This window comes from Gallus gallus, chromosome 12, assembly GCF_016699485.2.
Source record: "Gallus gallus isolate bGalGal1 chromosome 12, bGalGal1.mat.broiler.GRCg7b, whole genome shotgun sequence".
Lineage (NCBI taxonomy): Eukaryota > Metazoa > Chordata > Aves > Galliformes > Phasianidae > Gallus > Gallus gallus.
In genome coordinates, this window is record NC_052543.1 from 19,577,991 (window position 1) to 19,588,418 (window position 10,428).

The window sequence follows — 10,428 nt, forward strand, 5'->3', positions numbered from 1 at the left end:
TGAACAGAGCACGAGGACAGAGGCACCCACTGCCACACGTAACAAACACATCTCTTTACATATCCTTGTTTTTAAAGCGAAGGGTAAGATACAGAATAAAAAGGATGATTTAACACAAAGGGTATGATTTAAAACAAAGAGGATGATTTAGAACCTCTCCCTCCCTGCCATGGATAGGATCCGAACAGCTGCCTCCTCGCTGATGAGTAATGACAGCACTGGGATAAATAATGCGGCCGTATATTCCCCAGCCTGGCACGTGAGGCTGCCGTGCTGCTGATGGTGCCATTTTTCACGGGCGCTCTAAGAGCGAGCTGCCGGCAGCCGCCTGCCACAGCGACCCCGCAGCACTGTGGCACTCCAACACACACAGTCCCCATCGTGCCGACACAACCCCAGCCTGGGGAATAACATCACAGCCAAGAACCCCCTCAGCAATTTCATGTCGATACACCACTTCCTCTCCTAACGCCGCGTGTTGCAATACGCCGCTTAGAGCTGCCTCTCCCAGCGCACTGCAGCTGCCTTCCAGAGGTGAGAAAAGGGACACCAAAAATAAGTCATCTCGGGCCCGTCTTCCAGAGAACAGCCCACAGATCAGGCTCTTGGAGGTGTCAACAGCTTAAAGCACACCCAACAACTGCAGGCACAAAGCAGGAGCACTGGGAGAAGACTGGAAACCCTAAGGAGGTCACCAATGATAGGTATCAACTATTATTGCCACCATCACTGCGTGGGCTTAATGCTGTTTACTCATGTCTGTGTCCTCCCTTGCTGCTATGATACGTACCAATAACAGATACAGAGGTGGGGCAAGCACAGCACAATAGCTATTAGTAAGAAATACTCATCTTTTTTGAAGAGGCTGTTTTGCAAAAAACCGAAAGCCTCCTGGGCTCCAATCGCCACCCAGGCTGCAGGAAGGGCCGCTCACGTCGTGCCACGGCGTGGCAGCACCAGCAGTGCCCACCGCACGGCTCCTCCCAGCCCCGCAGCCCGGCACGCCGCGTTCGCCCGGCCCGCACAGCCACTGCCCGCGGCAGGGCTACAAATGCCTCCGAAGGCAGTAAATGCATTTCAGAAGGTGATTGATGTCACCGCTGTGGGTGGCAGACTGAAAAACAGCTATCGAAACAAAGCCAAATCCAGGCAACAAAAAACTTAAGAGCTCAAAGGGATGGTTTTCTTCCCACCCCAAATGGGCCAGCAGAACAGGAGAGTAAGTCCCGCTGAAACCGCGCACACAGATCCATGAATGCTGCACGGACCCATGAATGCTGCTCCGTGCAGAGGCCTACAAACACCATAAACTACCTGCAGTCCGCTCAGCTGCACTCCCAGAACCCTTAAAAATCCCAACTTGGGGCCACAAATATGGGAGGTCCTCGCCATATCAGGAGAAGGACAGGTTGATCAGTAGTCCTACTGCACCAACTGCCTGCCAGCCAGCGAAAAGGAAACCACCAGGTGTAGAGAGACAGCCAGGGCAGCAGCTCCCGGCCCCGAGGGCTGTGGTGGCACCGGGCCCACCCAGAGGGACGCACATCTCAGAAGGGCCGACACACCACAGCTCCACATGTTGTCTCCTGGCTCCACACGAGGCCTCCGGCCCAAGGCGGGGGCTCGAGGACACACAGCAGGCCTCCAAAGCAGAGCAAGGGCCAACGGAGGCCTCTTTGCTGCAGCACGCTGCCAAGCACAGCTGAATTTTGGTTTCTCAATGCATTGGAAGAAAGTCACAGTGGCAAAGTTTGAAATGAAACCAATCTCCAGGAGTTCCGCTGGCAGCGCCGGCTGCAGCACTGCTGCACGCACTGAGGCCCGAAGGACAGGAGGACCCATATCTGTACAGGAGATTTCTTTCACCACAAGGAAAGAAATGATCCAGGAGCCACTCAAGCCGTGCAGGGCAGGAGGTCCCCCCAGACGGCAGTGGGCTCAGTGCGGGCCCACAGCCTTGCGCTTCTGTTTCGTAGAGCAGCTTCCATAAGAAGCCCAGGGCCCCACAGCTGGGCCTGCCCTACAGCAGGGCACGACACACCGCCCCGGCACAGCACGGCGAGGAGGAACCCGGCCTCTGCCGCCTGCACACACCTGGCTGCGGGACAGAACCACACTGTGCCACCAGAGGCCTCTGCTGCAGCACCCTGGGTGATGGCACAGCAGAACACATCTGATGGATCCAACCTGTTTCCATTAGACACCTCCAGTTCGTCTCCATTGTGAACCACACCCACATTCTCCTCTGCTCTGCAATGGCCTTCCCAGCCCTGGCACACAAGGGTCCCGCACACAGCCCACCTGCCAGGACAACACCGTCAGACCCAGCGAGGGATCGCAGAGGGTAGAGACAGATGATGACAAAAAAGCCTGTATGGGAGCCGGCAAACAAGGAGCGAGCCAGGCTGCCGGGTTCCAAGCCTGGATGCCCCCCGAAGGCAACCGGGCTTCCACCACAAAGAGCTGCGAGCCCAGAGAATAGCACGGTGTGGAAGGTTTCCCAAAACTTCCTGAGCAAAGTGGAAAGAGACCATTGTGTGGGGAAAGGAGAGCAGACATGAAAGGACGCAGCTGCTGCAACAGCAAAAACACAGCGAAGCTAACAAGCAATTATAAATTAACCTAAGCTGTGGTTCTCCAGTGAAAATGGGAAAAACACTTTGGTTCTCTTTGGCCACAGGTCTGTGAGCCTTCTTAGTATTTCTGTATGCTAAATCAATCAAAAACTGCTCTGTTCCCAGCTCACACAGCAACTACGAGTCCTTAACGTGTAAGAACTCATCTCCGCACCGCTCCGCATCCAGCTGTGCTGTTTGAAGGCTATCGCCTTGAGGATCACCAGGGATGCTCCTCACCTGCCAGCACCTGACAGAACAAGATGCCGTCGGCTCGCAGCAGCCCTCCTGCCAACAATCACCACACAGATCACACGATGACCTGAATTTTGCTGGAATTAAAAAAGCTTCAGGAAGCAATATGAAATTTAATAGCCAATCAACAGCGTGCCCTATTTTCTGCAAGATTTACTACACCGTACTACAGACGGTTCTATCTACATTATTAAAACCGGTTAGCTGTGTTGCGTTTAAAGCAACAGATCATGCATTCAAGAGTCATGAGGAAGCAAATGCGTTTGTTTATCATTCTGGCCAGACAGACCAATTAAAACTGCACGTATGAAATGGAGCATCTAAGGATCCACTGGACTCTGTATTCTGCAAGCAGCTTTAATGTGGCAGCTGTAAATACGCTGCTGTAAATATCTTTATTAGCATTTATTTTTAATGCAGCCTTTCCTGTCTGTACATTTAAGGCAGACAAATAAGGAAAGCTGCCTCCTAAGAGGTACCCTTCATGTCTCCTTTCTGGTACCGCCACGTGAGCACCTGCAGCCGGTGCGGGGCCAGCCTGCCTGACAGCTGAAGCGAGATGCAGAGCAGCAGAAGGGAAAGCAAGGACCCTCAGCACGGAACTGACAGGAGAGGCTGCGTGCAGGGCCATGCCTGTCAGCAGCAAACACATTCAGGAGAGGTGAAAGAAAGAGGTCCCCATGCACAGACAGATGGCAAACACTGCAGAGAGCCGGAAGGATGGGCAGCCTGCAGCAGCAGCAGGGCCCAGCTACCTCCGCTGCTAACCACGAAGACCCGAAGCTGCAGGCACCATGCACACACAGACCCACACACCACACGCACACACACCCCTGTGCTATCAGCCCCCCGCAGCCACGGCCGCACTCAGAGGGCAGCGCTCCCCACCAGCCCGCACCGCCCCACTACGTGCACACATCCACACCCTGAGAGCATTTTCAGGATGACTCCTTCCCACCACGAGAAGAGCAGACACAATTCTCCAGAGAGGGAAAGGAGATACAGTGCCATCGTAGCTGATAAAACAGCCCTGTGCAGGAAGATAATTCTCCAGTTAAGTCCTCCTTATGCCATTCACACCCCCACACAAATGGTGCACCTACCAATTGTTAGGACAGACAGTGCCCTGGGCACAGGAGGTCAGGGCTCAGCCCCACACCCATCACACACTGTCCCCCCACCACCCTACCTGCCAACGGCCCCAGCAGGAGGGCTGCCAGCACAACTTTCCTGAAGTCAGCCTAAGCAGCATACTGTTCTTTCTTGTTGTTCTGCCACGCTTTGCCAAGCTACCTGTCAAACCCCTCTACAGTGCTCATACCACCCCGTGTTTGAGCGCTGCCAGGTGGCTGCTGCTTTCCAAGACCCTGCATGCTGGCAGCCCCCTGGCCTGCACCCGGCCATCTCTGATGTGACACCTTCAGAGGCAGCCCACTGCAGACCGCTTCTGTCTCCCCCCATACCAGCACTCCCTGCAGCTCATGTGTGAGGCTTTCCAGCTCTCTCCTGCGCTCTCCCTGACCCCTCACTGGGGATCACGGCCACACTGTGCTCAGACCCTCCATTACAAGACACCCCTTCCTCAAGTTTTCATCCTTTATCATCTTCATACGGCAGTTGTTCTGTGGCAGCAGTTGGTTTCTGCAGGCCTGCTTCACCCTCACACTCCCTTCTCCCCCTCATCACTTCTTTCCCACTTCAGTCTTTCTCTAGAGATTTGGGTGCCCAGAACTCCCCAGAATGGGCACAGATAAGAGCAGAAGAGCGACCAAAGCCCCGAAGCAAGGAAGCAGGTTCCTGGGGTAGCGATGCAGCCTGAGCCAAGGGCAGCGGGCACTAGGAGGCAGCATCTGTGTCACCACCACTGCCCTCAAGGGCTTGGGTGACAACAAGACCCCGCGTGCCAGCTGTGTGACACCAATGCAGCCACTCCAAGGGCTCCTCTGGCTCCCGCATCACCCTGGCAGGGTCACTCAGGCACAGGGAAACCTGCGCTACCTGCTGCTGGGACACAAGAGCAGAGCGGATGCCCACAGTCAGAAAATGGGCATTTCTGGAGACGAAACTGGGCACAGAATAGTACCAAAGAACAATTATGGCCCCACCAGCGCTCTGCCTGCATTACTGCTGCCCAGAAATCAGCCCAAGATGTGATCGCCGTGCTGCAATAAACCATCTTTATACATAACCCCGGCATTAATGATCCAACATATGGAGCCCATGAGCTACGACAGATGTCAGGCCAAGAGTGATGGCGGCAAACGAATATTCCAGTTACAAACACAAGGGAAAAAAAACACTGCAGACGGCTGCAGCAGAACTTTTTGGAGCAGAGCAGCCCCAGCGCAGCTGCAGCCCGGAGCCGCCCGCCCAGCGCCGCCCGGAGCCCCGGACACACGGACCCCCCTGCAGAACAGAACACCACCACGGGCTGAGAGAACACTTCATGTGCCTCACAGCAGGGCACAATAACATCAGCCTGCCTGAATTATACACAAGCAGAAAGGTAACCAGCACTGAGCAGAGAGTGTCGTGACTGTTATATCATTCTTCAAAGCCAACTACAACAGACTGAAATGCGAGAAAATAAACAATGGCACCGAGTCAGCAGGCAGCCCCTCCCCAGGGCCCTCCGCCCCGCAGCGCTGCGCCGCGCAGGGTACGCACACAGCACACAGCACCACGGGGCTCAAGGTCCAACCACAGTGACCCGTGGGGAAGTACGGCAGCGCGGCTCTCGCGGTCACAGGTTCGTCTTCAGAAAGCTTATGTTGTGTTTTTAATTAACTGTGCCTTAAGCGGAGACCTGCGCGTCACAAAATGGTGCCTGTGAGGACGACCACCAGAAGGCCGCGGGAGCTCCGTGTGACAGCAGCAGCGCGGGGGGCTCCGCAGAGCCTGGGCCGGGTGTGGGAACGGACCGGCGATGGCCGCAGTCCCACACTGACACTGTAATGAACGACTCACAAACTGAAGTTATCCCTGAGACGATGGGCACCAGTAACACTTTGCTACTGACACCGAACGCCCCATTCCTATGGCACGGAGAAGGCCCCGCGCGCTGCCAGCCGCACACACAGCAGCACTCCTCCTTCCACCACACTGCAGACGCCTGTGATGCTCCAAGGAGTGCCGACCTGAGCACAGCAAGCCCAGCTGTAACGAAAATAAGCGTGGAGCTGATGCTCGGTGCTCAGCGGTGGCAGCAGACGTTACCTCGGGTGGTTCTCTACCCTAACACCAACAACACAGCGCTGTGCTCGGACGCCTTCGTTGCGCAGAGCCGGGCTTGCATAACGACGATGTCCCCTGGAACCGCTGCCTGCCGCACGCCGAGGTGCCTTACATAAGACCCGCAAGATCAGGGCCTCCCTGACCAGCGCGCAAATCGATCCGAGCCCTTCCAAGAGAAATACGGAGGAAACTACACAGAAACGAACCAGACCCCCCTCGGACCACCGCTCCCGACGCGCGGCCCCCGCCCGGCTCTGCACACGCCCGCAGCCGCCCGCGCTCCCGGCACCTGCCGAGCTGCGCCGAGAGCTCCGCCGCGCCCCGACGGACGCCTGCAGACACCGGCGGTTACCGGGGCCGACTGAGGGAGCCTCAGCCGCGCCAGCGGGGACCTTGGACGGCACGGCACGGCACGGCACGGCCCCACCCGCGGCCCCGCAGCTCAGCCCTGCCCGCCGCTGCCCCCGGCCCCGCGCTCACCCCGCACCGCCCGCGGCTCCGACCCCGCACACAAAGGCGCGGCCCGGCCGCAGCGCCCGCCGCTCACCCTTCACTTGCGCATCGTACTCCGCGATGATCTCTTTGTCCTTCTTGGACTTGCCCTGCGAGGACATCTTTCGAGAGGGCGCGGGCGAGCGCTCGGCCGCGCCGCCTCACCCGGCCGCGGGCCGCATTGGCGGGGCCGGGACACCGCGCAGCGCCGCCGGCCGCAAAGCGGAGCCGCGCCGAGCCCAGCCCAGCTCGGCCCCGCCCCGCTCCGCTGCTTCGTGCCGCTCCCGCGCTCAGGTTGCGGGCGGGACGGCCGCGCCCCTCCCCTGGCGGACAGACCGACCCACGGCCCCGGGGAGCGGCGAGCGGGGCGGGGCCGCCGGGGGGGCGGGGCGGCGCCGGGCCGATGCGGAGCACGTCCTCGTGCTGCCGGGCCGTCGCCGCTCTGGGGGCCGCGGGTCTGGCGTCGGGGAGCTGCCGGGCTGTCGGGGCTGCCCCTCCGAGGCGATGGCGTTGGGTACCGCAAGAGCAGCAGCGGCGGGAGCGGAGCGGAGCTCTGCCCGTAGCAACGCCGCGCTTACGGGCGGCCCCGGGCAGGCAGGCCGCGAGACAGCGTGCAGAAAGTAACAGAGATGTGGGGGAGGTTTGCCGGGCACGTTTACCGCAAAGGCTGCTCAGCTTCCCCTGGGTTACCTCCTGCCTGGGGCAGGCTTTAAGAATTGCATCAGCAGGAGAGCGCCCCAAACGCAGCCACTGCCGCCGCAGAGCAATGCGCACCTCCGGCCCCGGGAGCGCCGCGGCAGGGCGCCTGCATGTGGCCCTGGCCGAGCAGAGCCGCTCAGGGCTGAGGAGCGGCTGCCTGTGGCACAAGGACACGACAGATCCTCCCCGAGTGGCTCGCGCTGCTCCCTGTGCCACGCTGCCTGCACCGCCGGCCCATCAAACCAGGCCTCCACACGTCTTCATGGTCCCAGCTGAGCTCAGACTGCTGCTCTGCACAATGAATCCTTTTGTTGGTGTCTCTGTGAAGCCCAATGAATGCAAGGGGATTTGATGATTCACAGTTATTCTGCCAGCTTACAAAGAATACACCAAGCCTGTTAAACAAATAATTTACCTAGCCTCGGCCTGCAACACAGAAGAGCGTTCTGAGCTTCGAGCAGCCATAAGGGCCAAAGAGCAGGCAGAGGCAGCAGCTCTGCTGCAGAAGAAGCACCCTGCGTGGTGCCGAGGGCAAGCGGTGAGGTGCACAGCAGCCACACGTCCCCACTGCTCCATCAGGGCCGGCAGAGCTCAGCTGCAGCACGGGGGCAGAGAAAGCTGTGCTGGGACCTGGTGCATGTGGGTATACGGAGCACAGGACTCCTGAGGGGTTCTGCCCACATGAGATGCGTGTGGGGCCTCTGGAGAGGAGCTGAGCAGGGCTGGGATCTGTTCTAGGGAGCTGGCTGTGGAAAAGGAGAAAGCAACAACTCAGTGATTGGGGAGGAGTGTCTGCAGCGTGCTACTGGCTGCAGGAAATCACCTGCCAAAGGTTCAGGACATAAACTCAGATTATCACAGGGAACTTGGACAATGCCCCCGTTGATGCGCTGCTGCTCAGCACCCTGCAGACTAAGCCTGCGTCTGTTGCTCCTAACACACATGTTGGGCAATACATTTGGCCCTCCATCAAAGCACAGGGTTGGCAGAACCCCTCCGGTGAGAGAAAGGGATGGTGACAAGCGCTATGCCAGGCAGGCAGCAGTGCTGCGGCTCCCTGTGCCCGGGCAGGACGAGGTGCGGGGGGACACAGCGCACATCCCAGCCCTCGCAGCGCAGCGCCGGGGGCCGCCTGCAGTGCTGCTCACGGGCAAGCAGAAGCCTGCAGCAGTGTGAGCAACGCCTGCGCCCTACCTGGCAGGGGGACTGCCGAAGGGCTGGGGCTCAGGGTGTGGGCCAGGCTCAGGGTTTGCCTCCTGGAAAAAGGATTCCCGGAGCTGTGCTTGGAGTGGGGCTGGTGGGGAGATGCCAAGGAAAGCTGGGAGGTGTGAAGGAATTCTCCTCCAGGAAATCTCTGGCAACTGTGCATTTGGGAAGTGAAACGAAGATCCGTGGTATAAAATAATGCCACGTGATTTCCCAAAGCAAGGTCAAGTCACATAGTAATTACATACCTTTAAAGTACAGAGATTGCGACTCGATATTTGTTTTGCAGCAAAGACTGCTATGATTGAGGCCTTGAAAAAAGAACAAAACCCCCACAGAGGAAAAAAGACTCACGGAACGTTTCTAAATATTCTTTCCCTGCAGCGCTGCCGGGTACCTGCGGCCAGCAGCAGTGCGCTCCACAGCTGGGCTGTGTCCCAGGGACGGCTCCGGCTTCCTCAGCACGTCGGTTCCATGGGGTGGGCCCTGAGGTCGGCGTCCTGCAGCTGAGGATGTAAGGATGCAAAACAGCTTTCACCAAAACGATCTGCAGTACAAGGCGAAAGAAAAGAAACAAAAAGCAAACATGAAGTGACATAATAGTCAGGGTCTTCTGCTACTAAACATATCCCTAAAAATAAAGAAGCACCAATATCTGAGGAAAAATCATCTGGTCAGAAATTAATGACCTTCGCTAAATAAAGTCTAAGGCTGTTTGTGGGATTTGTACTTAAAGCAGCTTTCTAAGAGGAAGGATCTGATTATAATTCACTTTGTGACACCTTCAGCACAGGATTTTTGCATGAAGAATGGCATGGGATGGGATTTAATCGTAATAAGTACTTCAAGCTTGAGGGATAGAGAACCCAGCGGTAACTATGGCAACGTGGTCACTCCAGTACGGCTAATGCAGATTACTTCCAGGGCAATAGCCTTGTGTGTGCTCGGGAAGCAGAGGTAATGTTTGCTTAAAGCAATTCCTAAATTAAGGAAAATTCTTGAGGTCGAAGCTGCCCTGCACTCTTTGTTCCCAGCGTCAGACTGTCAGTGCTTCGTGTTGTGCCCGCCATGCACGGTGCGTTCTGCAGAGCCCGTCGGCCGTCAGCCCCCGGCTGCACAGCACGGTGCCGGTGTGCCCGGGGCCCGGCTGACACAGGTGCTGAGGTGCTCGTAGGGCTCTGCATGGCAGTGCACGTGGACACGTGGGCAGCTCAGCACCACCGTTACCTCCTGCAGGGAACAGCAGCGCCGGGTCCTCCCTGAGCCGTGGAGTTGGGACCCAGCCCGGTGCTCATCTGCTGTGCAGGCATCCGTGGGGCAGCGCTGCTGGAGAAAGACTTCCACAGATGCCTTTCCCAGAGTAAAATGAACTGGAGGTGCATCATATGGGAGCTTCTTGCACTGCGCTTTGTTTTTGTCAATCGTGTGCACTTTTTTTTCTGCCAGCAAAGTTCTGCTACCTCGTTGTGTTAACGAGAACCAGCCCTCTCTCCGTGCCCTTTTTATCTGTGTAGCGAGGTGCCCTGGTAGCTTGGCACTGATGTGGCTGTAGGGATGTATCCTTTCTCTGCACCCAAAACTACCACACACAGAAGAACAAAGCAGACCAGCCCTGATTTCCCTGTGTCTTTGGTTCTCCGTGTGAAAACTCAGGGAGGCTGCAATGCTTTAAACGTTTTTCAGCCATTTTAGATGCTCAGACAAAAGAGAGAAAAGGAAAAAAGGAAGAAAGGAACCAGCCAACTGCTATCACTTCGATCTACGGCCGTTCTGACACAGCAGTTTCCCCAGCACGGCTCTGCAGGCTGTCCCAGGAGTGCTGCTCAGCACCAGCGCAGCGCTGACTGCAGGGCCCAGCGCAGAGGTCTGCCTGCAGGGCGCCCCGTGTGCCCACGGGCTGTGCTGGGACTCCTCTGGAGTAGTGATC

At 57.5% G+C, this 10,428-nt stretch overlaps 1 protein-coding gene across 9 annotated transcripts in view; it reads right to left on the reverse strand.

The window, feature by feature from the left end:
• Positions 1-6,838, reverse strand: part of SRGAP3 (SLIT-ROBO Rho GTPase activating protein 3) — a 68,115-nt gene extending 61,277 nt beyond the window's left edge. For 8 of the 9 annotated variants that reach the window (XR_001468582.4, XR_005839159.2, XR_003077332.3 and 5 more), the window contains exon 1: positions 6,652-6,793. Coding sequence is in view for 6 of the 9 variants with exons in the window: in NM_001389276.2 (NP_001376205.1) it covers positions 6,652-6,718 (67 nt within the window). In the remaining 3 variants the exon portion in view is untranslated. Of the gene's footprint in view, positions 1-6,651 lie in introns of all 9 variants that reach the window. The other variant, NM_001030604.3, reaches the window with a different exon arrangement.
• Positions 6,839-10,428: the final 3,590 nt, after the last annotated feature.